The sequence below is a fragment of the Podarcis liolepis genome (assembly GCF_965112155.1).
Source record: "Podarcis liolepis genome assembly, chromosome: 7".
NCBI classification, from domain to species: Eukaryota; Metazoa; Chordata; class Lepidosauria; order Squamata; family Lacertidae; genus Podarcis; species Podarcis liolepis.
The window spans coordinates 25,535,771-25,561,846 of NC_139561.1; the positions used below are offsets into that span (position 1 = coordinate 25,535,771).

Here is a 26,076-nt window from a genome sequence, read left to right on the forward strand (position 1 = left end):
CTTCTCTCATAATGTTGGGAAAAAGTAATAATACTCATTCTCACTAGACAGCAGGCGGCCAGCAATTATGAGCTGCGTGTAAAGTTCAAAAGTGCTTTCTGAGCCAAGAGATGTTCTTGCAGAAATGCTAGCTAACGGCTCTCCGAGGTACATGGGCTGAGATTGCAGAGGGGATGGCTGGTGGAAAAATAGCAGGACAGGAATTTGTTCGCAGACGGCTCTCTCTGGGAAAGAGAAGGCACTTTGGCTAGCTCTGGAGCCACCAGTGCATAGGAGAGGGGGCTACAAACATGGACATTTTGCAACATCGGGGGGGGGGATCAGAACAAAAATACAGATGTTGTTGCCCTGGTCCTTGTGCCTATGCATACTTATTCTGAACAGTCTGATCAAGGAAGCAAATGAGAGTTTTTAAGGTAGAACAATACAGGCATGGTTGTTTGTGGATTGAACCCATGGATGGATGGCTCCTGCACATCAAAAATCTGCCAGGACCAAATTCAGCCCCCTCTGTCCACAGGGCTCTTCCTTGTGAGTAAGAAAGAGATCTTTATTGGGGGTACTAACCAATACTGGTGCAGCAGCAAACATGGGAACCAGAAGTCATGATTCCAAAGTATACAAATGAAGCAAGAAGTTCAGGACTGAAGAGAAGCAACCAAGATGTCCCAATGGTTATCGCACCCTTCCTGCCCAGCTTCGAAAGAGATTTGCTTGCTTTGCGGGAATGCCAGTTGTGCCAAGACGCACACTTCGTCTGGGCACATGTGCCTGATCCCAACTGCAGAAGTGACACCTGGCTCTTGGTGACAAGGCTGCATCCTGCCCCTTTGGCTCTGCTGCCACTGCCTCTTTCTCAGCCCCCGCCCCCCACAGGATGGCTGAGGTCTTCTGCACTCCCCAATGGGGCTCTGAACGAAGGGCAATGGAGAGAGCCGGCAGATCAGCTTGTCCATCTCTGATAAAAGATAAAGGTAAAGGGACCCCTGACCATTACGTCCAGTTCTGGCCGACTCTGGGGTTGCGGCGCTCATCTCGCTTTATTGGCCGAGGGAGCTGGCATACAGCTTCTGGGTCATGTGGCCAGCATGACTAAGCTGCTTCTGGTGAACCAGAGCAGCGCACAGAAATGCCGTTTACCTTCCTGCCAGAGCGGTTCCTATTTATCTACTTGCACTTTGATGTGCTTTCGAACTGCTAGGTTGGCAGGAGCAGGGACCGAGCAACAGGAGCTCACCCCATTACGGGGATTCGAACCGCCAACCTTCTGATCAGCAAGTCCTAGGATCTGTGGTTTAACCCCAGCGCCACCCGTGTCCCTGTCCATCTCTGATACTTGGCATCAAAAGTGGAGAACCCTTGTCCACCAACCCTGGATGACAACCTTAACACACACACAGAGCCTGCTACATATCTCTCCTTATTGTCCACATCCACCTGGGGCTGCCAAACCATGCCAGATCCCAACAAAGCTCATGCTGAGATTTCAGAGTCCTCCAGAAGATTAAGTTCCACCCTAAATGCCCATCTCGTCCAGCATTCCCCTTTGGAGGAGGGACTTAGCTCAGCGGTAGAGTATCTGCTTTGTAAGCAGAAAGTCCCAGGTTCAATTCCTGGCATCTCCAGGTAGGGCTGGGTGAGAATCCTGCCTGAAAGCCTTTCAGTCAGCATGAGCAATACTGAGCTGGATGAACTACTCACTGGTCTGACTTGATATAAGACAGCTTCCTACGTCCTTATCCGTAAAATTCAGTTTTTTAAAGAGAGAACAGAGGGAGGTTTTAATTTCGCCCCCCAAAAAACCTCTGGGGTGAGTGTGTCAGGGTAAGGGGCTTGGGATTTCATAAATGGCCCCTTCTTCTCCCCATGGTTTGAAGAGGGGAGGTCAGGATATCAAATTCTTTGGCCTGCATGAAGCCAGATGAAATGGCAATGGGAGATTCAGCAGCAGCTGACAACTATAACTATTATTACTGGCGGTCTTCCGAATGTGCAGAAAATCTATCATACACCAGGTTGTATTCCATCCAAGAAATAATGGAGGCTGCAAACTCATCACACCAGCTTCTTGTCACAGGAAAGGAATATTGTATACATGGACTTGGGAGTGACCAGCCAGATGCTGGTGATAATCCCATAAAATGAACCTGAGTGGTGTTGTTGTTGTTGTTGTTGTTGTTGTTGTTATTTCTCTACCACCCTTCATCTGAGGATCACAGGGCGGTTTTCAATATAACAACACAAAAATACATATCGTAGTAACAAATGAAAACAGTAACTCGTCCCACCCCAGTTTTAAAAGTCATGGATCGTTTAATTAGCCAAAGGCCTGGCAGAAAAGGATATGTAAAGAAGGGGCTAGGCGAGCCTCTCTGGAGAAAGCATTCCACAACGGGGAGCCACCACAGAAAAGGCCCGTTCTGATGTTGCTGCCCTCCAGACCTCTCACGGAGGAGACACACAAAGAGGGGCCTCAGATGATGATTGCAGGGTCTGGGTCGGTTCCACTGGGGAGAGGCAGTCCTTGAGGTATTGCAGTCCTGAGCCTTTTATGGCTTTATAGGTCAAAACCAGCACTTTGAATTGGGCCTGGAAACTAATCAGCAGCCAGCGCATTGCTGAGCCAGGATTGGCATTATTGACTCAAACCATCTTACCCTGGTGAGCAACCTGGCGGCTGAATCCTGCACCAGCTGAAGTTTCCGAACCATCAACAGGGGCAGCCCCATATATAATGTGTTGCAGTAATCTAACCAAGAGCACTCTCCACTCCTGTGGTATCTAACAACTGGTATTCAGGCCACCTACTGCCTCCAACAGTAGAGCACAGTCTTAGCCCTCCATGAATTTGTCTAAACTTCTTTTAAAGTTGGTAGCCACCTCTTGTGGGAATATTTCAACTCTGAGCTATGTGATGAAGTACTTCCTTTTGCCTGCCCTGAATCTTCCAGAATTCAGCTTCGTTGCATGCCCCCAAGTTCTGGTATTATGGAAGGAGAACAACTTTTCTCTACGCATTTCCTCCATGCCATGCATAATTGTATTCTATCTTGATACCCAACAATGAAGAATCAACTCGAAACTTCATTTACCCCAGCAGAATCTTATTCACTAATGCCCAGGAGTGAGTAAAGTCAAAGATTATGGCTAGAGGTACACATTTCTCCTTTAACAGCCAGCAACATATGGATATTCATTCCAGATAAGCAGAAGCTGGTGGCTGGTAGGCTCTGCGCTTTGGCGCTGGAATGCGTGCAAATACCTGCCATATTAGCATGACTTAGTAAGCGCAGGTTTTGCAAACAGCCTGCAAGGAGGCCCATCTGCCAAGCATATAGCAGTGAGGTGGAGCATGGAAACATTTACACGTAGAGGAGGTTTCTGAAATTGTCAACAGACCCCAGAAGAAACAAATAAAATGATCAAGGAGCAGGAGAAGATACCACGATGCCAAGATTTGCTCTTTTCTTTAGTCCTGTTCTAGGGGTGCAGAATCTCACTTTTAGCCCTCCAGCCTTCTCCATCTAGCCCCCAGGACTCTCCCCAGGCCCAAACCATCGCCAGCCCTATTTCACGTCATGGTTTTGCCCAACTGGAACCTGTCCTCGAACTCTGAATGTGTCTTGCTTAGAGAGGCGAGTAAAAACTAAGGGTCATATCCAACTAAGCCTTACTCAAAGTATACCAACTGAAATTCATGAACCTAAGTTAGGCGCGCACGAACGGGATCCGTTCTGGAGCCCCCTTCGCATTAGAAGCAAACATAACCCATGTCCGCACGTCTGCGCATGCACGGTCACGTTTCGGTGCTTCTGCGCATGCGCGTGATGTCATTTTGAGCGTCTGTGCATGCGCAAGCGGCGAAACCCGAAAGTAACACACTCCGTTACTTCCAGGTTGCAGCGGAGGGCAACTCGAACACGCTCATCCCGAAGCACATTCAACCCGAGGTATGACTGTATACACACACACACATATACACACACACACACACACACACACACATATATATATATATACAGGTAACTCCCGTTTCAGGCATGACTGATATGTAGAATCATAGATTCATAGAGCTGGAAGGGACCCTGAGTATCATCTAGTCCAACCCCCTGCAATGCAGGGATATGCAGCTGTCCCTTATGGGGATCGAATCTGCAACCCTGGCGTTACCAGCACCACACTCTAATCAACTAAGCTATCTGCCTGATGTACAGTGGTACCTTGGTTCTCGAACTTAATCCATTCCAGGAGTCCATTCGACTCCTAAAACCATTCAAAAACCAAGGTGTGGCTTCCAATTGGCTGCAGGAGCTTCCAGCACTCAAGTGGAAGCCACATCGGACGTTCAGCTTCTGAAAATTGTTTGCAAACCGGAACACTTACTTCTGGGTTTGCGGCATTCAGGAGCTGATTTGTTTGGGAGCCAAGCCGTTTGAGTACCAAGGTAACACTATACGCTTTCCTTTGGACCACATCAGCGAGGCCAAGAGGGGGCCTTGTTGTCTAGGCAGCTCAGGACCTCCATACCCACCACCCAGGCTTGCGCCCCAGGGCGGTCATTTCAGTACTGCTAATGCAGCAGTTTGACTTCACCCCCTGGAAGAGCACTCCGTTGTCTCTTGAGGCAGCAACTCCAGGGCCAAGGAGCCCTGATCTGCACTTCCCTAACTCCAGTTGGACCTCTCTGCAACAAATATCAAGCCGTGCCTTGGCTCCTGCTTTCTCAACATGGGCATTCATCATCTGCATCTGACAAGCAAAATCAGGCAACGTTCAAACATTTCTGGAGACCAGGGCCCGCCTGCGTAGCTCCTGCCAGCTGTTGCAACCGTTTACACTGCTTGTCAGCGAAAGCTTCTCCTCCGAAAGCAGACAAAGTGCCGCTATCAAGGAGCCCTGTTTCAGCTTGACATTGTGCAGAGTAAGTACAGTTCAACAACCGCAAGGAAGAATGCAGGGGTGGCTGGAATGCACACAGCTTCCAAAGCATCTGAAGGGGACCCACGGATGGAGGGCAGGGGGGAAAGGGGCCTCCCTTTCTGCCATGCCCCTCATTAGTTATACCACCAAAGCTTGCTGCGTTGTTGGGTATTCTCAGAACACACATAATCACTAATTAGCACATTCTCAACATTGCTTGGCTTCTTGAATTGTTGCATAAGCCACTCTGAGCTATGGGGAAGGGGTGTTATTGAAAATTAGAAGCTACATTTAAAAAGGGTTCCAGGAAGGAAGGAAGGAAGGAAGGAAGGAAGGAAGGAAGGAAGGAAGGAAGGAAGGAAGGAAGTCAAGACCAGAAGAACCACCATGCCCCATCTAGTCCAATAGCCTATTCTCACAGTAACCAACAAGATGCCCATTCTTTGATGTCTACAAGCAGGACCTGAGCACAACAGCATTCTCCCCTTCTGTGGTTTCCAACAACTAGAGTTAAGAAGCCTCCTCCTCCTCCATGAATTTGTCTAATCCTATCTCATAGTTACCCATGCTGGTTGCCATCACTGTCACTTGTGAGAGTCTGTTCCATGGTTTAGCCATAGAGATCACACCAAAACTTGCTGTGGAATCGCAGAAGGAAGGAATCTTTGAGATCACCTAGTCCAAACCCCTTTTGTTTTTGATGTTTCCCTTCCACTGAAATGCATTGGAATCAATTATGGAATTAATCAGAGTAGTTTCAGCCACAGTGGATAGCAGGATGAATCATTTAGGTTTCAGCAGAAGCTGAACTGTAGCAGAATGGAAACAGTGCTGGCTGCACGGAATGCAAGATGGGATGGAAATTACTATCTGCTTACATCCCTACTTGAGGCAAACTCCTGGGCTCTGAATTCTTTCATTCTAAGGGTATGCATTTGTTTTTACTTTAGTTGGCAGATATGGGGGTTCTGGGGGGCAGGGGCAGAATAAAGAGGGAGATCCCACAGTGTGATTCCTGCAATTATAGGGGTTGAACCAGATGACCCTTTGGATTCCTTCCAATGCTACAATTCTATGATCCTGTGACCTATGCTTGCTGATCTAATGTGTAGATCTACTCAAAGAGTGTGTATTTGGATGTAGAGGTGAAGAATCAACAGGATTCCTGTTCGCCCACCAGCTCCTCTGTTTCTCACCTTCTCCAAAGCTCAGTGTGAGTTAGATAAGATACTCTCCCCACTGCTTGTTTCTCAAGCCCTCTGGCACACACACAGAGGGCTGGAGGGAGAGATATTTTTATGTGCTTTGGACAAGAAACAGCAGGAGCCTCTCCCACCCACTGTAAACTCAGAGAGAGAGATCTCACCTCTCTCCCACTGCCTCTACACCTGCCAGGGGACTTAGAGGGAGAGCGGTTGTGTTAGGGAACACAGCTTGTGGCTAGCTAGAGGTTAGCCAAGCTACTATTAGGAGACCCAAGACTATGGGCTCCACCTATGACTGTCCCCAGGATCATCCCAGTGGTGACAGATGCTCATTGCGGCTGATAGGGTGGAAGGCAGGGAGACCAACAGTAGGGGGAGCCAGAGCTGGACAGACAGAACACCCTCTCAGTGGTTGTAAGGAAGAAGGCAGGCAGGCCTGGCTGAGGACAAACTGGGGTTGGTGGGGCAACACCCTATTTACCCTACTAGACTATCCTCTTCAACTGCCTAATCCTGAGACTGATAAGGCTGGGCTAAGCACCCCTGGTGCGGACAGGATTTGTCAACTCCCAGCTGATTTCAACCTCCCACTCACCCTGTAAACATGACTCACCAGAGCTCCAGAGGAAAGCAAAAGAAAAGACCAGTTGGCTTCAACAAACGAAAAGCAGGACCCTAAAATAACAGATTTTTCAGCTGCCTGAACTTTTAGCTCCAGGTGTATAAATCAAGTTAATGAGCTGAGAAGTTGGAGGGCTTCTTGGCTTTCCTCTTCTTAACATAACAAATTGATGATGATGGCGATGGGTGAGATGTGTGTGTGTGTGTGTGTGTGTGTGTGTGTGTGTGTGTGTAACTCTTGTAAGAAGTGAAACTATTCCAGGTAAAGCTTGTTGTATGCAGCAGAAAAAACATTTAAAACCTGATTTCAATTGCACTCATCCTCTGAGAAAATGTTCTTCTGCCATCCCAGATGAGGAAGTGATTAATGAGACTCTTCCTCTGTCATCACTTCTTCGCTACAAATCTCTAACCCTGCATGCTTTTGCACATGTTCAGTGGAATCATTAATTTGTGATCATTAACTAGCATTATTACGTTTATTTCCCACCTTGCCTTTCAGGAACTCAAGGCAGCCCAAAAAGTTCTCTCCATGTATCCACACAACAACCCTGAGAGATAGGTCAGGCTGAGAGGCAGGGGCTTGTCCCAAGGTGAGCTTCATGCCTGAGTGGGAGTCTGTGCCCTCGTCTCTCATAATCTAGGCCAACGTTCTAACCATTGCACCATGCTGGCTCTTACAAACTCTGGTCCTCCACCACGCCTTGCTTCTGCAGCCAAATACATAGAACCGCCCAGTCCAAGCCTATACAATGCAGGAACCACAGCTCAAGAATCCTTGGCAGATTTGCTCTGCCCTTAGATCAGGGGCTTGGGAGCCCTTGGTCCTCCAGATGTTGCTCAACTACAACTCCCATCATCCCTGACCATCAACCATGTTGATGGGAGCTGGAGTCCACCAACATCTGGAGGACCCCGTCCCCAATCCCCATTTTAAAAAGTAAAAAATAAATTCTAAAAGGGAATCTCCAAACACTCCTTTTGTCCTGAGTGCATTCCACTCCCCCCCCCCCATTTAAATGCATTTACCAAACTTCCTTGCACAACTCAATAAGCTCCTCTAATATGTTGGCTTGCTTCCCTTCCCAGCCTCTCCATCAAAGTGTCTGGTGCTATCTGCTTGCCAACTATTAAATACCTAGTTCTTGGCCGATGGACAAGCAGATAACTCAGGGCAAAGTGGAGCCTTGCTTTCCTTTCTCCTCCTGCTCCCCCACCCCACTTTACCTGTCAGAGCTGGGAAATCACCAAACAAAAAAAAGAGGGGATGAACAAAGGGGAAAATCAACAAGAACAAAACCAGAGGCATGAGCCAATTTTACTCCCCCACCGCCACCTAATATGCTATGAAGCTAATGACCGTAATGGAAAAACCAGAAATACTGCAATGTAACTAATGGGGTGAGGGACACGGGTGGCGCTGTGGGTTAAACCACAGAGCCTAGCACTTGCCGATCAGAAGGTCTGCGGTTCGAATCCCCACGACGGGGTGAGCTCCCGTTGCTTGGTCCCTGCTCCTGCCAACCTAGCAGTTCAAAAGCACATCAAAGTTCAAGTAGATAAATAGGTACCGCTCTGGCGGGAAGGTAAATGGTGTTTCCATGCACTGCTCTGGTTCGCCAGAAGCGGCTTAGTCATGCTGGCCACATGACCCGGAAGCTGTACGCTGGCTCCCTCGGCCAGTAAAGTGAGATGAGCGACGCAACCCCAGAGTCGGCCACGACTGGACCTAATGGTCAGGGGTCCCTTTACCTTTACCTTTAACTAATGGGGTGGGGGGAACACCTACAGTGATATTAAGGTTGACTCAGGATTGTCCCAGTATGGAGAAGTAGAAAGATGTCTAGAATCATAGTATTGTAGAGTTAGAAGGGAGCACAAGGGTCATCTAGTCCAACCCCTGCAATGCAAGGAATCTTTTTGTCCAACGTAAGGCTTGAACCCGTTACCCTGAGATTACGAGTCTCCTGCTCTACCGACTGAGCTATCCCAGCTCTCTTACTTTTTTCCCAAAGGGCTGCAAGTTATTCACACGACATTGTTTCTTCTACCTTCTGGTGCGCTAAGACTGGAGGTAAGTACCCTGCTTCGTTTTCACACGTAAACACACTCCACGTCTTCATTCAGAAAAAAATTAATATGGCAGCTATTCTATGGAATCAGACGATCCATTGTGAGGATACATTTGTCTCAAAGAAAAGGGAACTGCTAAGGTCTGGTTTTTCTTTAGTATGGGTGCCTAAGGAACCTGAACTTTGTGAATTCTGATCCATACCAACCAAACTAATACGATCGCCAGCTTTCACACTTCAGTTACCGCCAGACAGTCTGCATTTTGCAAAGGGTGTGAGCTCGTGTCAGAAATTTAGGCTTGCAATTAAAAGCAGATTGAAGCTTTCTATCACCCTGGAACAAGCATTCCTCTTGTGGGGGGGGGGCGGGCGGTGGAGGATTTTTGCAGTTACAAACGTTGGAAGGGAAAGGCATTGGAAAGCATGGAATGATGATGGGAGGACGGGTAACTTCTGCTCACACAAATCAGGGCAGGGCATAGGCATGCATGCAGAATGTAAAGGTAAGAGTAAAGGGACCCCTGATCATTAGGTCCATAAAGCTCATCTCGCTTTATTGGCCAAGGGAGCGGCATACAGCTTCTAGGTCACGTGGCCAGCATGACTAAGCCACTTCTAGTGAACCAGAGCAGTGCACGGAAACGCCGTTTACCTTTCCGCCAGAGCGGTACCTATTTATCTACTTGCACTTTGGCGTGCTTTTGAACTGCTAGGTTGGCAGGAGCAGGGACCGAGCAACGGAAGCTCACCCCACTGTGGGGATTCGAACCACCAACCTTCTGATTGGCAAGCCCTAGGCTCTGTGGTTTAACCCACAGCGCCACCCGCGTCTGGGCACAAAAAGTGCCCTGACCTTTCACCATGGTAGCCCAGGTTGCTGCTCCACATCTTCCAATAAGCTGTGCCCTGGTACCCAGATCATCTCACCTTGGGTGAGCAACAAGGGGGATCTGTGGCCCAGTTCAAGGTCCCGAGGTCAAAAATGTCTGTGTTTTCAAGAAGAAAAACAATATAGGAGTATACTCCACTGCTTTCTTCCGCTTGGCAAAAAAAGGTTCAAAGTCGATGCTCATATGTTTGGAAAGGTCAGTCTCCAAAGTACTAGAAACTTCTCCCCAACTCCTTTATTTCCACACAAAGCTCTCTGCAGAAGCTTCAGGGAGCCAGATGGATCAGACATTAAAGGCTTGCTTTGCTCCCCCACTCAGCACACCACATGCTGTTGGTCATTGGAAAATCTGGCTCAGGAACTGGGATACTATCTGTTCTGGAAGGGGTTGCACTCCCAGTGAAAGATTATGCTCGCAGCTGAAGAGTGTATCTTTGACCCTCTGGTACTCCTAGACTCCCCAGTGATGGAAGCAATAAGCATGTTTGCAGGAATACATTCAGGATTGTATCCAACAGCTGTTGCACCCAGGAGTTGTTGCCTACTGAAATGAATGGGCATGACTAACTTGGGTCCATTAATTTCACTGGGCCTACTCTGAGTAAAACTTGGTTGGCTGCAATACTTAGGGTGCAAGCTACACCCTTTCACCTGATGGTAATGGTTATTAATTTTTTTGTCTGCAAATTTAACATGTAAAAATATGAAAAGATGAAAGATTTCCTACATTTCAGATAGGAATTCTGTTAATGTTTAATTGTTTTTTAATGGTTGCTTGTTTGTTTGCTTCCTATGTTTTTAGCTGCTCCTGTTTTATCTGTAAGCTGCCTTAGGTTCAGGGGAAAAAGTGGATTATAAAGTAATTAATAATGATAATAATAATAATAATCTGTTACTATTTGTAGGTGGGCTCCAATCACATCCCAGAAAATTCAGGTTGCACAATTAAAGTTGGCTTGAAACTCTTGTTCTCCCAACCCAACTGACTTTTCCAGATAAGGAGCTTGATGTGAAAATGCACTGGGAAACTGCAACATCATTTTGCCTCCCTGCCAACAAATCAGGATGAATGCTCAACAGACAGGTCACCTATGAAAGGTCTCAGCCACATCACATCCAGGTCACTTCAAAATAGTCAGCATTCAGACTTGCACAATTAAAGTGGATTCAACCACTCCATCGACAGAGCACAAGAAGCTCACTTCTAAAAAGAAATCATTGTTTTTGTAGTTAGAAAGGTGACGGCAAAATGCTCTGAAAATTGGGGGACTGAATAAATATTGGGGGCATAAATATTGTGCAAGCAAATCAGAATGAATGTTTGTAGTCATATAATGTCCCTGCAAACCAATAAGAACTGGTGCTCAATAAAGTCAGGGCATAATCTAACTTTTCCCTAAGCTTTGTGCCAGCCAATCAGGATATATGCTCAATACATTGGTGATCTGGAGCTCTATATGTGTCTACCCTCAAAGAGCATCTGGTAGCTGCAGTCGCTGCAAAGTCAGCAGCTAGGCTGCTTACATGTCCATAGGACCAGGAACCAATCACTTGATCTTTCAATACACCCCTGGTTACTGAATGTTATCCAGCTGGGCTACATTTGTTTTAACTCTTGGAGCCCCAAAAGGCTTGAGGCCAGGCTATTTGAAGGACCTTACAAAGCTGTCCAGTTACTAAAATCCGCAGGGGAGGCCCTGCTGAGTATTTTACAGAGGCTTGCTTGATGTGCACAGGTGAGAAGGCTTTATCCTGTGTACAGTGGTACCTCGGGTTAAATACTTAATTCGTTCTGGAGGTCCGTTCTTAACCTGAAGCACCACTTTAGCTAATGGGGTCTCCTGCTACCGCCATGCCGCCGGAGCACAATTTCTGTTCTCATCCTGAAGCAAAGTTCTTAACCTGAGGTACTATATCTGGGTTAGCGGAACCTGTAACCTGTAAGCGTATGTAACCCGAGGTACCACTGTATATTAGAAAAATTCACAATGAATTTTCATGGAGGGTTTTTTTTTTTAAAGTACAAATCAATGCAGAAATGTGGGTAACCAAATTGAAGATTGGAAGAACAACAAACGGAGAGAAACTAAAACTGTCAGATACACCCAGCCCTGCTTTAGATTTGTGGATAATATTTCATGCACCTGGAAAAATGGGATCAAGTCTATAAAGCCTAACATGCCATCATGTTAGCCTTCAAGGTGCCACACGACCCCAGGTTGGGTTTTGCTGCAATGGACCAACCCAGCTCACTCTCTGGGACTACTTCCAAGCAGGGATTCTTTACCTGTGATTCCTGCATTTCAGGGATTTGAACTAGATGTCCCTGGTGGGGGCAGGGTCCCTTCCAACTCCACAATTCTAGGATTCCATGAAACACAAGTGACTATGGATGAAGTCCCTGCAAACCATCACAGGATGATCTCTGGCTAGATGCAACCAGCAAACTAAACAGGTCAGGCTGCCCGTCTCATCTCCACGCTGAGCCCAGCATCTGTAGCTTATCTGCTGCATCACACGTCTCCACGTGCGGCAGCTCGGGTCTTCTTTTACACAAAGGGCTATGAAGATTAGTTTGCCAGGAAGCCCGCAAGCGAGTCAGAAGGGCTTTCATCTCTCCCCCCACCCCACCCCTGGGGGGGGGGCGCACGGGAAGATTGCTTTCCTGTCCACATTCTCCCCTTGGCCCAGGGGGATATCCGCGGAGCCAACTGAAAGCCACCTTGAGCACATAATGGAATTCAGGAAGATGTATCTGCGCTCGGGACCAAATTCCAGCAGCAAAGCCCATAAGCTTGTTACAGCTCTGCAGGGACCTCGCCATCAAACAGAACAGAAGGGCTGGCCTCCGACTAAAGGAGCTCTTTGTTTCAAGGGGAGGGAGAGCGCAAAGGGGGGGGGAATACATTTGGGGAAGGAAATTTCAACCTGGCAGCTTCGCCGAGAAGGAGAAAAACGGCTTGTTCTTGGGGCCTCTCCAGACGGTTCTCTCGGTGCAATAGCCGCGCAAGCTCAATACTCAGCTGTTTGGAGAAATCCAACCTCCACCCGCTTCCCCAATCAATGTTGGGGGGAAGGAAGGAAAGGAAGGCCCCTCTTGCAAGAAGGTGGAATTTTCCCCAGTGCAAAAAGAGGGGCCTTTTGAGGCCGAGAAAATGCAGTCCTTGCCATCCTGATGCTATATCACAACAGTGCCCGCTGCAAGGAAATGCAAGGTACAGATGGAACAGGTAGCTGCAAAATATTGCGTTTACGATAGGGGAACCTCAGGCCCACATACGAATGTGGCCTTCAGAACTCTCCCCAGGCTACACTCTTCGCTGTTCTTGCTTCACATACACTTTGGGTGTTTTAGCCTGGCTGGAATGTGTCCTTGATCTGATTGTGATCCTTGCTTGCCTGGAGAGAGGCATGGAAACTAGCCTACAGTACAAAGGTAAAAATTTACAGTTGTTGCTCCACCCACTTTGACCTCAGACTCCACCCACCATTGGCATTCGGCCCCTGAAAGTGTGCCCGGAAGGGGCTGTGGCCCTTGGACTAAAAAGGTAAGGTTTTGTAAACTTGCAGACCACTTCCAGCTCCAGGGGCCTTCATAAAGGAGCTTCTTCAGGAAGAAGAATCTGGAGAGGCGAGAGACTCTGCACTTGCTATCAAGGGATGGCTGCTTCTGCCTGCCTACTGTATAAAAGAAATATTTGCATTTGCTGCCCCTCCCACTTTTGCCTCTGGCCCCGCCCACTGCTGGCATGTCACCCACAGAAAAGAACTGGCCTTGGGTTGGGGCTGAAGGACAGACTCCCACTTCCTCTGCTCCATGGATGGCCATCTGTTATGGCCCCTTTAGTGGAGATTCCTGCATTGCAGGGGTTTGGATTAGATGACCTTTGGGGTCCCTTACAACTCTATGATTACACTCCCCATCACTTCCCCCACTCCTGAGCTACATAATGAAGAAACAGAAAGAAAAAACCAGTATTTGAAAGGAGCTAGAACATGGGTTTTAATAGGAGGGGGAGAAATAGCCTTCTGTAAAATCGTCTGGAACAAACCATCTACACCTGGACCAATGTTAACTCCCGTTTTAATAGCAAGGGAAATCCATTATTTCTGTCTGTGTGTTTTAGGCAGGTCATTAACGGGACGTACAAGAGCCAGGGCCAGAAAAGCATATTGCTATTTGGCTCGGCCTGAAACTGCTGTTTTGCACGCCATCCGATACCAGAATTTAGGAGGGGAGGCAATGACTATCTTGGCGTCAGCCCTAAGGGCAAAGTGTGCACACAGGAAAATAAATCCTGCATGTAAGCCTACATGGTAGGAAATTTGTTTTTATTTTAATTATTGCATTTGTATCTCATCTTTTTCTCCAAGGTGCTCACATGGTTGTCCTCATTTAGTCCCCACAACAACCCTGTGAGGTAGGTCCAGCTGAGCAGTATTGGATCAGTGAGCTTCATGGCTGAGTGGGGATTTGAACCCTGGTCTCCCAGGTCCTAGTCCGACACGTTAACCACTATACCACATTGGCTCTAGAAATCCAAGGGTCCTTCCTTAGGGGAAGATCAAGGAGGTGGAGGAACTCTGCTACGAGGAAAGGTTGCAGCATTCGGAACATCTGAGTTTAGAGAAAAGGTGAACAAGTTTCTTAGAAAGCTACTCCCAGGAAGGGGTCCCTGAGAGTCCCTAAGTTTATAGTATTATGCATGGTATGGAAATAGTGGATGGACAAAAGTCCCCCACCCTCATAACACTAGAAGCTGTGGGCATCCAACAAAGTTGAGTGCTGAAAGAGTCAGGACAGATAAAAGAAAGTCCTCCTTCGTGTAGAGCCAGTGTGGTGTAGTGGTTAAGAGAGGTAGACTCATAATCTGGTGAACCGGGTTCGATTCCCCGCTCCTCCACATGCAGCTGCTGGGTGACCTTGGGCCAGTCACACTTCTTTGAAGTCTCTCAGCCCCACTCACCTCACAGAGTGTTTGTTGTGGGGGAGGAAGGGAAAGGAGATTGTTAGCCGCTTTGAGACTCCTTCGCGTAGTGATAAAGCAGGATATCAAATCCAAACTCCTCCTAGTGCATAGTTAAACTTCGGAACTCACTTCCACAGGAGGCAGTGATGACCACCAACGTGGGTGGTTTTGAAAAGGGATTAGACAAATCCATGGAGAGGGCTTTTGATGGAAACTAACAATGATGGCTATGCCCTGCCTCCGTTGTCAGAGTGCTTCTGAATACTAGTTGCTGGAAACGGCAAAAGAGGAGAGTGTTCTTGTCCTTGTGTCTTGCTTGAGGTTTCTCATAAGGGGCACCTGTGAGATGCTGGACTAGATCTAGCTGGGTCTTCTTATGTTCCTCAGAATTTCTGCATCAGATCCAGCTGGGTCTTCTTATGTTCCTCAGACTTTCTGCATCAGCTCAGCAGCCAAGCAGCCATTTGGAGTCACTGCCAACTAGATTCTACTCAGAGCTGGCCCCCTGGAATTAATGAGTACCAAACTTAGGTCCATTAACTTCACTGGGTCTACTCTTGAGTAGCACTGGATATAAGCCTTGATCTGGGATGTGCACTCATGACAACTTGCATTTGTCCTCGTTCACTGGAATGAAGTCTGAAGGAGAGCTATAGAAGGCCAGCTGTTTATTTGCATTCGTTCCAAGTTTTTATATGTGGAGATCGTACAACGTTGAGTGAAGCATGTCTTATCCTGCACTTTCTAATGGGTTTTCCCCTCACTTTCCTTATTGCAGAAAGTATAATCTATTTTAGGGGAGAGGGGAGTCATTGATAGCTTCTATGCATTCTTCACTAGAAGCCATCCAAATCAGAGGCAATCGCTGCCTTTTGTGGGATACACAGTTGTAGTAACTAGTCAGTAATAAATCTCAGAGAACAGCATGGCATTTATCTCTGAGGAAATGTGCATTATAAAGAGCTCTCCTGGTGGGCAACCCAGTACACCAACTTTCCCCAACCTGGTGCCCCCAGATGCTACAGGCTACAATTCCCATCAGCCCTGACCACCAACCCTTCTGGGCCTGGGACTCAAAGAGAGTTGAGAGTCCATTGACAGCTCAAGGGGGCCCAACTAGGGCAGGCTGACCAGAAAGCAAGTCCCATTGAAGCAAATGGAACTTCCTTTTGAGTTGCGATGCAGAGGATTATGCAGTTGACCTTTACTTCCAAAAATGTGCAGTGGAAAAGATAGGAAAATTGGGATAGTCTTTCATTTTGGAAAGGAGCATGCAGTGGAAGTTATGCAGAGAGAAAGGGGGACTATATTTTGCAGGAGAGGATCATGAGCCCTGCTGAACACACCACACTCATAGATAACAAAAGGTCTCTTGCAACAGCATGATATTTGTGCTCTCTCTTGAGCACACACTGTGTGTGTGTGTGTGTGTGTGTGTGTGTGTGTGTGTGTGTGTGTGTAGGGAATTGCATCTGCTTTCAACAGATTATCTGAAAGAGACTTCAAATGCCTTGATAGTGCTTCTATATTGTCACCTGTAATGATAATTACAGTTCATGAAAACAGATGTACCATGAAAGAAGGGGGAAGGAGGGAGAAAGCAGGCTGAGTCAGCAGCTAAAACCCACCTAACCAGATGAGTTCATGATTTTCTTGTAATCAGGACTCCCCAAAGCATGAAATGGATGTGTGCACTCAGCAACGGAGGTTCCTGAGGCCCATCGCAGCTCTGCATAATCCCACCAGACTTAACATCAGAGGAAGCAAGATTGCTCAGCAGCAGAGCAGTTCCTCCACACACAGAAGGTTCCAGGTTCAATCGCTGGCATTCTCCCACTAGGATATTTTACAGTGGTACCTTGGTTCTCAAACTTAATCCATTCCGGAAGTCCGTTCCAAAACCAAAGCGTTCCAAAACCAAGGCACGCTTTCCCATAGAAAGTAATGCAAAATGGATTAATCTGTTCCAGACTTTTAAAAACAACCCCTAAAACAGCAATTTAACATGAATTTTACTATCTAACAAGACCATTGATCCATAAAATGAAAGCAATAAACAATGTACTGCAGTCACACAAGCGATCAATCAGTAGCTGAACTGGGTTCCATACAGTCACAAAAGCAACAAAAAAGAGACGCAAAAACAAAAAAATAAATAGCAAAAACTGACAGATCACAGTGTAATACTCAAAACAGAAGTGTGGCACTCAAATCGGAAGCATAACACTCAAAACGGAGTATGTTTGGCTTCCAAAAAAAGTTTGTGAACCAGAACACATACTTCCAGGTTTGCAGTGTTTGGGTTCCAAGTTGTTTGAGAACCAAGGTACCACTGTATTATGTTTTTATATATGTTGGAAGCCACCAACATATCGCAACCGTTGTTGTTGTTTAGGACATCCCTATTTTCATCGGAGAAATGTTAGCAGATATGTGGTATGTAGGGAATTAAGCTCTCCCCCCCTTCCAGACCATTTCCCTAAATCCTGATTCACCTCAGTCTCTCCCCCCACCCCTCAACTCACTGTGCAGCTGTTTGGCTGGGGCGGGGGCGGGGGCGGGGTGTTAAAGAGAGAGAGGCATTCACACGCCTCCTTTGTAACATGCTGTCTGAGCCGTAAAACATACCTGCTCAGAAATGTGCCCCATTGAATGCATGGACCCCGAGTTCCCAAGCAAGCATGCCTAAGGTCAGGTTACTCAAAAAGAAAATTGTGTGATCTAATTGTGGGTTTGTGTGTGTGCATCATGGGTGTGTGTGATCCCTGACGTTTGTTGCTGGAGGTAGGGGGAGACACATGTATCGTGCCAACTGGAAGATCTCTCCGAATTACGGGATGTAAGGAGCACTTAGCGGGGTCTTTCCCAGAGAGAACCTCTCTTGCTATGATGACCTAACTGCCCCCTCTCCCCCGCTGTTATGAATCAATGGAATCTGGCAAAAAGGCAGAGGAGACTGTGTCTCGCTTCCAAATACAGGATTGCAGTCGGCGGCGCTCAGACATCACGCACACGTGCAAACATAAGAGGGAGGCCTCGCTAGAAGACCCGAGATGTTAAAAAGAGACGGCGGCATAGCAAGAGCAGCAGTAAGAATTATTCCAAATCAGCAGGTCAGCACCAAGATGATCCCATAGTTCGGCTTGCCATGTTGCACAAGCCAGGATGGAGATAGACAAATATGTAAGGGATATGTTTATACTGGCCACTAGCCACTGCCATTTGTACAAGCATATATGAGCACAACTATATATTAAATTATTTCAGGCACTGAAAAATAGGGCAGACAGTCCCTCCATGTCCAAAGTGCTAATCCATTGTGCTTTGCACGCGTGGGTTCAAATCCCACCTTCGTCGCCAGTATTAAGTTGTGGGTGGACATAGCAGTCGACACAGAGATTTCTCCAAGTGGTTCTTTATAGTAAGCTGGAACTGAGCTGAACTGAACAGCTCAGCCGGCCTGCTTTTCACATGCCAACATTGTAACAACAACACCCCAGGGTTTCCTGCCTAAATTAACTTATGTGGACCTGAGTAAAAACTACCGTATTTTTTGCACCATAACACTCACTTTTTTCCTCCTAAAAAGTAAGGGGAAATGTCTGTGCGTGTTATGGAGGGAATGCCTACGGGTGGCATGCCTACGGATTTTCCTCCCCTAAAAACTACATGCGTGTTATGGTCTGGTGCGTGTTATAGAGTGAAAAATACGGTATATACACAATGCCCCTGGTGGCCAGGGTGAGAACTTCAATACATAACAGTTATCATCCACTTAGGAGTCAACTCCCAACAGCCTGATGTGTGTGCCAAGCCAGGTCTCCGACTCAGGTGGAGAGGCGGCTCCACCTTAAGACTGACATCGGCGCAAGGGTCAGTTTGAAGCAGCTACTCACCATATTGGCAGCTGGGGCCCTGGAAGCCTGCAGGGCAGTGGCAGACCTGAGAGGAGCCTTCCGCACATTTGCCTCCATTGAAACACACGCCGTAATTGCAGACAGCTTAAAAAGAAAAAGACAGATGACCATATGAGATATAGATACACTGGATAACTCAGTAGAGTATGAGACTCTGAATCTCAGGGTTGTGGGTTTGAGCCCCACAGAGGGTGAAAGATTCCTCCATTGCTGGGGGTTGAATCTTGTGGTCCAGTTCAGCTCTATGATTCGATGAGACCATTGACTGACACTCTAGAATATGAATTGGGGGCCATTCTCAGCACAAGAGCAAAAAATCATTTCTGGACGAGCTTCCAGGGAACGCCTGCTGGCAGTGGGCAAAAAAGGCAAAAGTGGGGCAGATCGAGAAATGCAAATTTCACCTAGTTTTTACAAACATTCTCACACGCCTCTCTCGCCTCCATTTGGGCAAGCAGGAAGCCACCAAGGATAGCTGCTCTCGGGTTGCTCTGGAGAAAGTGTGGGAAGAGCACCGAGGAGCTGCTCTTTTTTACACCTCACAGCTAAGCGTTTCGAAAAAATGGCGTGCAAGTTCCGCCGTGTGCAATGGAACTTCCAGAGACAACACAGCTTAAGTCACCGCAAAAGGAGGTTTCGGAGCACTCCAAATCATTTGCCATATTTGTCCACAGATCTAGCGGAAAAGCAATGCATAATATCCGCATAGATCATTGCAATGTGTCCCTAGTTGTTATTATTATTGTGTAATTATAAGGAAATTGCATAATCTTAGAAGGGAGTGTAGCTGTGACTATCCTGAAGGGACCTCGCACTTCCGAATTTGCCACTACCCTCCTGCAGCCAGCCCATTATACTATGCAGCAGAACAGAAAAAGCTCAACAACTTTTGTGTCCATATTTGTACTTTTCAAAATATGGCAACCCTACCATATTGTGTCATACCACTAGAACAGCAACCTTTTTCAGCTGTGGGCCGGTCCACCGTCTCTCAGACCATGTGGGGGGCCGGACTATATTTTGGAGGGGGGAAATGAACAAATTCCTATGCCCCACAAATAACCCAGAGATACATTTTAAATAAAAGCACACATTCTACTCATGTAAAAACACCAGGCAGGCCCCACAAATAACCCAGAGATGCATTTTAAATAAGAGGACACATTCTACTCATGTAAAACACGCTGATTCCTGAACCGTCTGCGGGCCGGATTGAGAAGGCGATTGGGCCTCATCCGGCCCACGGGCCTTAGGTTGCCTACCACTGTACTAGAAGGACCTTTTTCATTGTTGTGAAGAAGAAGAAGAAGAAGAAGAAGAAGAAGAAGAAGAAGAAGAAGAAGAAGAAAGATCTCTTCAACAATAGCAAAAGACAAAAATCACGAGCAACTTTGGTACAATGGGGTACAACAGAATTACATAAAATATTCAATTAGCTATGCATTTAAAAAGCCCTAAGTACAATGCTATATTTTCAAACATGCCTTCCATGAAAATGACTTAATCTCTCAAGCCTGCCTTATCTAATAACAACAACAACAACAACAACCAGCCCATCTGGCTGCATTTCCCCAGCCACTCTAAATTTGCCTCCCTCATTAAAGGGATACAGTTCTTTATCAAAGAAATCAAGTTCAGTTTCCCCTTGAATTACATGGCAGTGTTAAGTTAGATGTTCCGAGAGAGCTATATCCCATACATTGCTAAGCCACATCTCTTAGGGCATTAGCTCTCAAGATTCCTAACGGGATGCTAATCTTGCAGAGGCTAATAGCTGGAATGCAAAAATCTTACGTGATACTACAGGATTAGAGTCATTTTCTGTGGACAATAGAGCCAGGGCTGGCTCTGCAATTAGATTCTGATGGGTACTGCATGCTATCTCTGAAAAGACCTCCAAATTTTTGCACTTTCCCACATTCCCACCCCAGGCAAAAATGTGCCTGTTACTCCACACTGTCTCCAACAATGCAGGGGCATAGATCATGTAATACGAGAGAGCGCCATTGGTGTCTGATGCCAGGTTAAGACAATTTAAGAACCACAGTCCAAAAACGGTGAAGTGATTAGCTCTGAAGACTGTGTAGCTCATACAGCGTGATGGCGATTAAAATGCCACAGATCTTGTCTGGCACTCTGACAAGGGGTCTGTTCCAGTGGATGATGTCCAGAGCAGAAGTCTTTGGACTAGATCCCACTGTGACAGAGAAATGCTCTGCTCAGCTTGGAAGAAACAGAAACAGTGCGATGTTTCTGAATTTCATACAAAACGGCAGGGCAGCAGAATGGCCAAGGATCTCCCCACTGTGTGGATGAACTCTGTCCACAAACATAGAGCTGCAGCCAATACTAGCCCGACTCAAAGTAGACCTACTATAGTTAACGGAGATGGTGATTCATAGAAGTACAGGGGGTTAGGAGGGACACCAAGCGTGCTCCAACTGCCAACAATGCAAGAATCAGAACTGAAAATCCCTGACAGATGGCCACCCAACCTCTCCCAAGAAACCTCCACCACCTTTTGGAGCAGCCCGTTCCACTGTCAGAAAGTTCTTCCTAATGTTTAGTTGGATTCAGCTTTCTTGTACTTTCAATCTATTTGTTCGGTTCTTGAGTCTATTGGTTCAGCCCTGTTTAGGGAAGTTTTTAATGACTGATGTTCTAATGTATTTTAATCTTTTGTTGGGAGCTGCCCAGAGTGGATGGGGAAACCCAGCCAGATGGGTGGGGTATAAAGAAATTATTATTAATTATTATTATTATTATTATTATTATTACTACGACGACGACGACGATGGCGACTATCATTATTATTCCCCTCTGGAGCAACAGAAAACAAGCTGGCTCCATTTTCCATCTGATTCACAACATTTTAAAAACACATACATTAGTGAAAACAACATACAGAAGATGCAATATGTTAGAGCAAGCTGTTTGTTAGAATGTGCATACAGTGGTACCTCTGGCTGTGAACGGGATCAGTTCCGGAGGCCCATTCACAATGTGAAAAGCCTGCAACCTGAAGCACTGTATCTGCGCAGGTGTGCGACACAATTTGGTGCTTGTGCACATGTGCATAGCGCGATTTAGCACTACTGCGCATGCGCGAGCAGCGAAACCCAGAAGTAACACTTTCTGGTACTTCCAGGTCGCCTCAGGATGCAACCTGAAAAAACGTAACATGAAGCAAATGTAACATGAGGTGTGACTGTATTAGTCCAAACTGCATACCCAAAAAGGTGTGTATTAAAAGAAATGCCCCTTAAAAGACTGGTGAATTTTCATTCATTTTCATTCCTGAAATATTGGGGGGGGGCTGAATTAAGTTTGGGGGGAATAAGATGCTGGGGGGGGGGGGAATTCACATATTCATCTGTTCCTGGGGACATATATCAGCACGTGTGTGGAATTCCCTTCACATGGCTTCCAGCCACCTTGCCAGTAATCATTGGTTACATCAAATGCTAGTCCTACTCAGAGTAGACTCAATGAAGTTGATAGACATGACTAATTCAGCTTCATTAAGAGTCAGCTTTGGCAGCAGAAACTGATCCCTGCAACTCCCTCAAACATTCTTCTGCTCATTTCTGAACAGACGTAAACAGGTTTGTACCACAATCTACCCAGATACATCTGCAGCCCTCAAGATTAAATGGGCAATCCATCATTTGCCTCTCCTGTATTCTTACCTCTAAAATTCCAAAAGAATCTCTTTTTGTAACGCTCAAAGTGGTGTTTTTGGCCAACTAACCCCAAACGTTTATTTCAAAGTGGGAAAGAAAAACACCTCTTTGCAAAAGAGATAAAGAGTTGTTCCTCAGCTGGGTAAAACAACATACTCAGAACACCCACAGAGGCTGGAAATCTGAACAATGGGAATTAGCAGGAGGAGGATTAGCAGAATTGTTTTCCTGCAAATTTCAGGAACTTTTGTAAGAAATTCAAGTGGATAGGAGAAGTAATCTGGCCGTAATCTACTATTTGCTCACTCCTGATCATTTATACAGGATTAATAAAATTCCTCTGGAATAAATGAGTCTTGAGTTGAAGCCTATACAATGATTTTTGGGTTGAAGCTGATTCCTATGCAATCATGCATGGTCAAGAGAAAGTGGACAGAGGGAAGTTTTACTCCCTCTCTTGTAATGCTGGAATTTAGGAACATCCAATGAAGCTGAGTGCCCCTAACTGATGAGGAACAGGAATTCATAGACAGCCCTATCACCCCAGAAGAAATAGATGTGGTCCTCAAAAACCTGAAACCACACAAAGCCCCAGGCCCAGACGGCTTCACAGCAGAATTCTATAGGAAATTCAAAGAACCCTTGATGCCCTACATGACCCGCCTATTCAACGACATCATAAAAGGGGGCCCCATCCCCAAAACCTGGACCCACTCCAAAATAGTCTCCATCCCAAAACCACTAAAAGACAGCCTCAAAGTAGAATCATACCGCCCAATCTCATTAATAAACCAAGACTACAAGATATTCACATCAATCTTGGCCAACCGCCTAAAAATCATCCTACACAAGTTAATAGCCCCAGACCAGACTGGCTTTGTCCCTGGCCGCAATATAACAGACCCCATCAGGAAACTACTGAACCTGATCGAACACAGCAAGGCAACCAAACTCCCATTGACAATTATGTCCCTAGACATCCTCAAAGCCTTTGATTGCTTAGAGTGGAAATACATATTAGCAGTACTAACTAACATGAAATTTGGCCCCAACCTCCTAAAAATCCTCAAACAAATATACTCCCAAGCCTCAGCAAAATGCAGAACTAACAATATGGATTCTAATACTATAGCTATCCAAAGAGGCACGAAACAAGGATGCCCACTGTCTCCCTTCTTATTTATCCTGGCTCTGGAACCCTTAGCAATTCACATCCGAGCAGCCACAGACATCAAGGGAGTGGAAATAAAAGGCAGAACCTATAAATTAGGACTCTTTGCAGATGACCTAATGGTCACAACACCAGACCCCATAAGCACAGCAACCTCCCTAATCAGAGAACTCAACACATTTGCAATGGTGTTGGGCCTACAGGTAAATTTTACAAAGTCAGAAGCTATGTGCTTTCAACACCCCTCCTCACACCCAAAAAGAACTCACGAAGGTCACCAAAATATAACTTTGCCACACCAAGTTCAGATACCTAGGGGTACAAATAACCAGAAACCTCAATAAATTGCACCTCCACAACTACAAGCCCCTGTGGCGACAAATTAACAAAGACCTAAAGAGATGGAATAACATGAATTTCACTCTCTCAGACAAAATAGCCATGATCAAAATGATCACACTCCCAAAACTAACCTACCTATTCCAAACCCTCCCAATCTGGATCCCCTCAACCCAACTTCGCAGTTGGCAGAGAAAACTACACTCTTTCATCTTCTCACATAAAAAACCAAGAATAAGCCCCAGATACCTGCACCTCCCCACCTCAGAAGGAGGATGGGGAATCCCCAACATAGAAGCATATTACAATGCCAAACAAATACGCCATATAATCCCATATATACTGGAAGATGAGACAAAACAATGGGTACACCTAGAGAGGGACACAATTGAAAATACCTGCACCACAACATACCCACTCCTCCCAAACAAACTAAAGAAAATTCCCACAACACTTAACAGGTACACACAGACCATGCTCAAAGCATAGAAAACACAAATAGGCAAACTATCCCCAACCCCATCCCCACTAATCCCCCTGGCGTACCACCCATTATTCCACCATGCAGCACAAAACCTCCAGATAAAAACCTGGCAAACCAAAGGCTTATATTGTCTAATAGACTTTTATAAAAATAACAAACCCTTGTCAACACAAGAAATACAAGACAAACTAGAAGACACCCAAATGCCCTGGTTAACACACCACCAACTACATGCCCTCTTAAACAACCCAACAGTAAAATCAGCAGCAACTAGGCCCCTGACAACTTTCGAAAACCTCCTCCTAACAACAAAGGGAAACAGTAAAGGGACGGTATCCGCAATATACAAAATACTACTCCAAATCCCACAAATCCCCTAGATTCAATCAAAAAACAATGGGAGAATGACATAGGCTATGAGATTAACCCCACTCAATGGACCAGAATGTGGTCTAAACCCCCCTTTAAATCCATATCAACGAAAAGAAAAGAACTCACACTGAAACTCACCTACAGGTAGTACCTAACACCAAGGAAACTAGCGCTAATACACCCAGGAACCTCACCAAAATGCTGGAGAGGGTGCACCTCCACAGGCACATACCTCCACATGTGGTGGGAGTGTCCCAAAATCCAACTATTCTGGACAACAGCCATACAAGAAATATGTAAAATAACTAAGCAAGTAATAGGCATCACGCTAGAATTGGCCCTACTAAACATCTTCCAAGACAACATTGCCCATTTACACCACAAAGAACTCATAACCCACCTACTTTCAGCAGCCAGAAACACCATAACCAGACACTGGAGAGACCTGTCAGGAGTGAGCATGGACCAATGGTACCAAATAGTATGGGAAACAGCCCTACTAGAAAAATTAACTAATAAACTGAAACTGACACGGGGACAAACAGAAGAAGATGCCTTCACCCCGGTATGGCTCCCCTTTATCACATACACAGCCCAACAGGACAATGACAATAATCCACCAACAGCATACAAATCAGTATGGCTAACCTGATCCAAAACACCCACCCACCTCACTCACACACGTAAACAAAGATCACCACAGGCAATCACAAGCAAACAATCACACCCTAGGCCAACCCCAACCTCTCTCACCACCAAAGGAACACAAGTGAACAACACAAGCAACGCTGACACCAAACTCTACATACATTAAACATAATAGAAACACCGCCACCCGACCCCACCCCATCCATCTTCCCTCTCTCCACCCCCCTTTCTTTTTTCTTTCTTTTTTTCTTCTCCCCCTAATGCCTCAACAAATGAAACGGATTTGTAAAAATGTTACATGGGAAAAACAACAACGAGGCATTACACTTACTTCTGTAAAACAAGAAAATCCTTAATAGAATATTTTAAAAAAAAAAAACAATGAAGCTGATGGCTGAAAGATCATAGTTAAACTACAGAATTTGCTCCTGCAAAGGACCAGTAATGGCCACCAACTTGGACTGCTTTAAAAGAGGACTGGACAAATTCATGAAAGATAAGCCTGTCAAAGACTACCAGCCACAGTCACTAGGTTCTACCTCCCCTGTCAGAGGCAGTTGAACACTAGTTGCCGGAAACTGCAGGTGGGGATTTGCTGCTGCACTCAGGGCAGTCTGGTTGGCCTCTGTGAGAACAGGATTCTGGGAAAGATGGGCCATTGGTCTGACCCAGCAGCTAGTCTCTTCTTGGGTTGCTCCTTTGCATGAGTCATATCTGAAGAGGTCTGTCTGCAAAGGCTCAGCTGTACCTTTTCATTTACAGTCGACCCCTTTCAGCTCTTGCAA

General features: G+C 46.2%; 1 protein-coding gene across 4 annotated transcripts in view; it reads right to left on the bottom strand.

Annotated features, from left to right (window-relative positions):
* The window catches only part of MEGF6 (multiple EGF like domains 6), a 210,932-nt gene that overhangs the window by 150,411 nt on the left and 34,445 nt on the right, over window positions 1-26,076 (bottom strand). For 3 of the 4 annotated variants that reach the window (XM_083512799.1, XM_083512798.1, XM_083512801.1), the window contains exon 4: window positions 18,574-18,678. The exons of the other annotated variant lie outside the window; for it this stretch is intronic. In XM_083512799.1, the coding sequence (XP_083368925.1) occupies window positions 18,574-18,678 (105 nt within the window). The remainder of the gene's footprint in view (window positions 1-18,573; window positions 18,679-26,076) is intronic. 4 annotated transcript variants of the gene reach the window in all.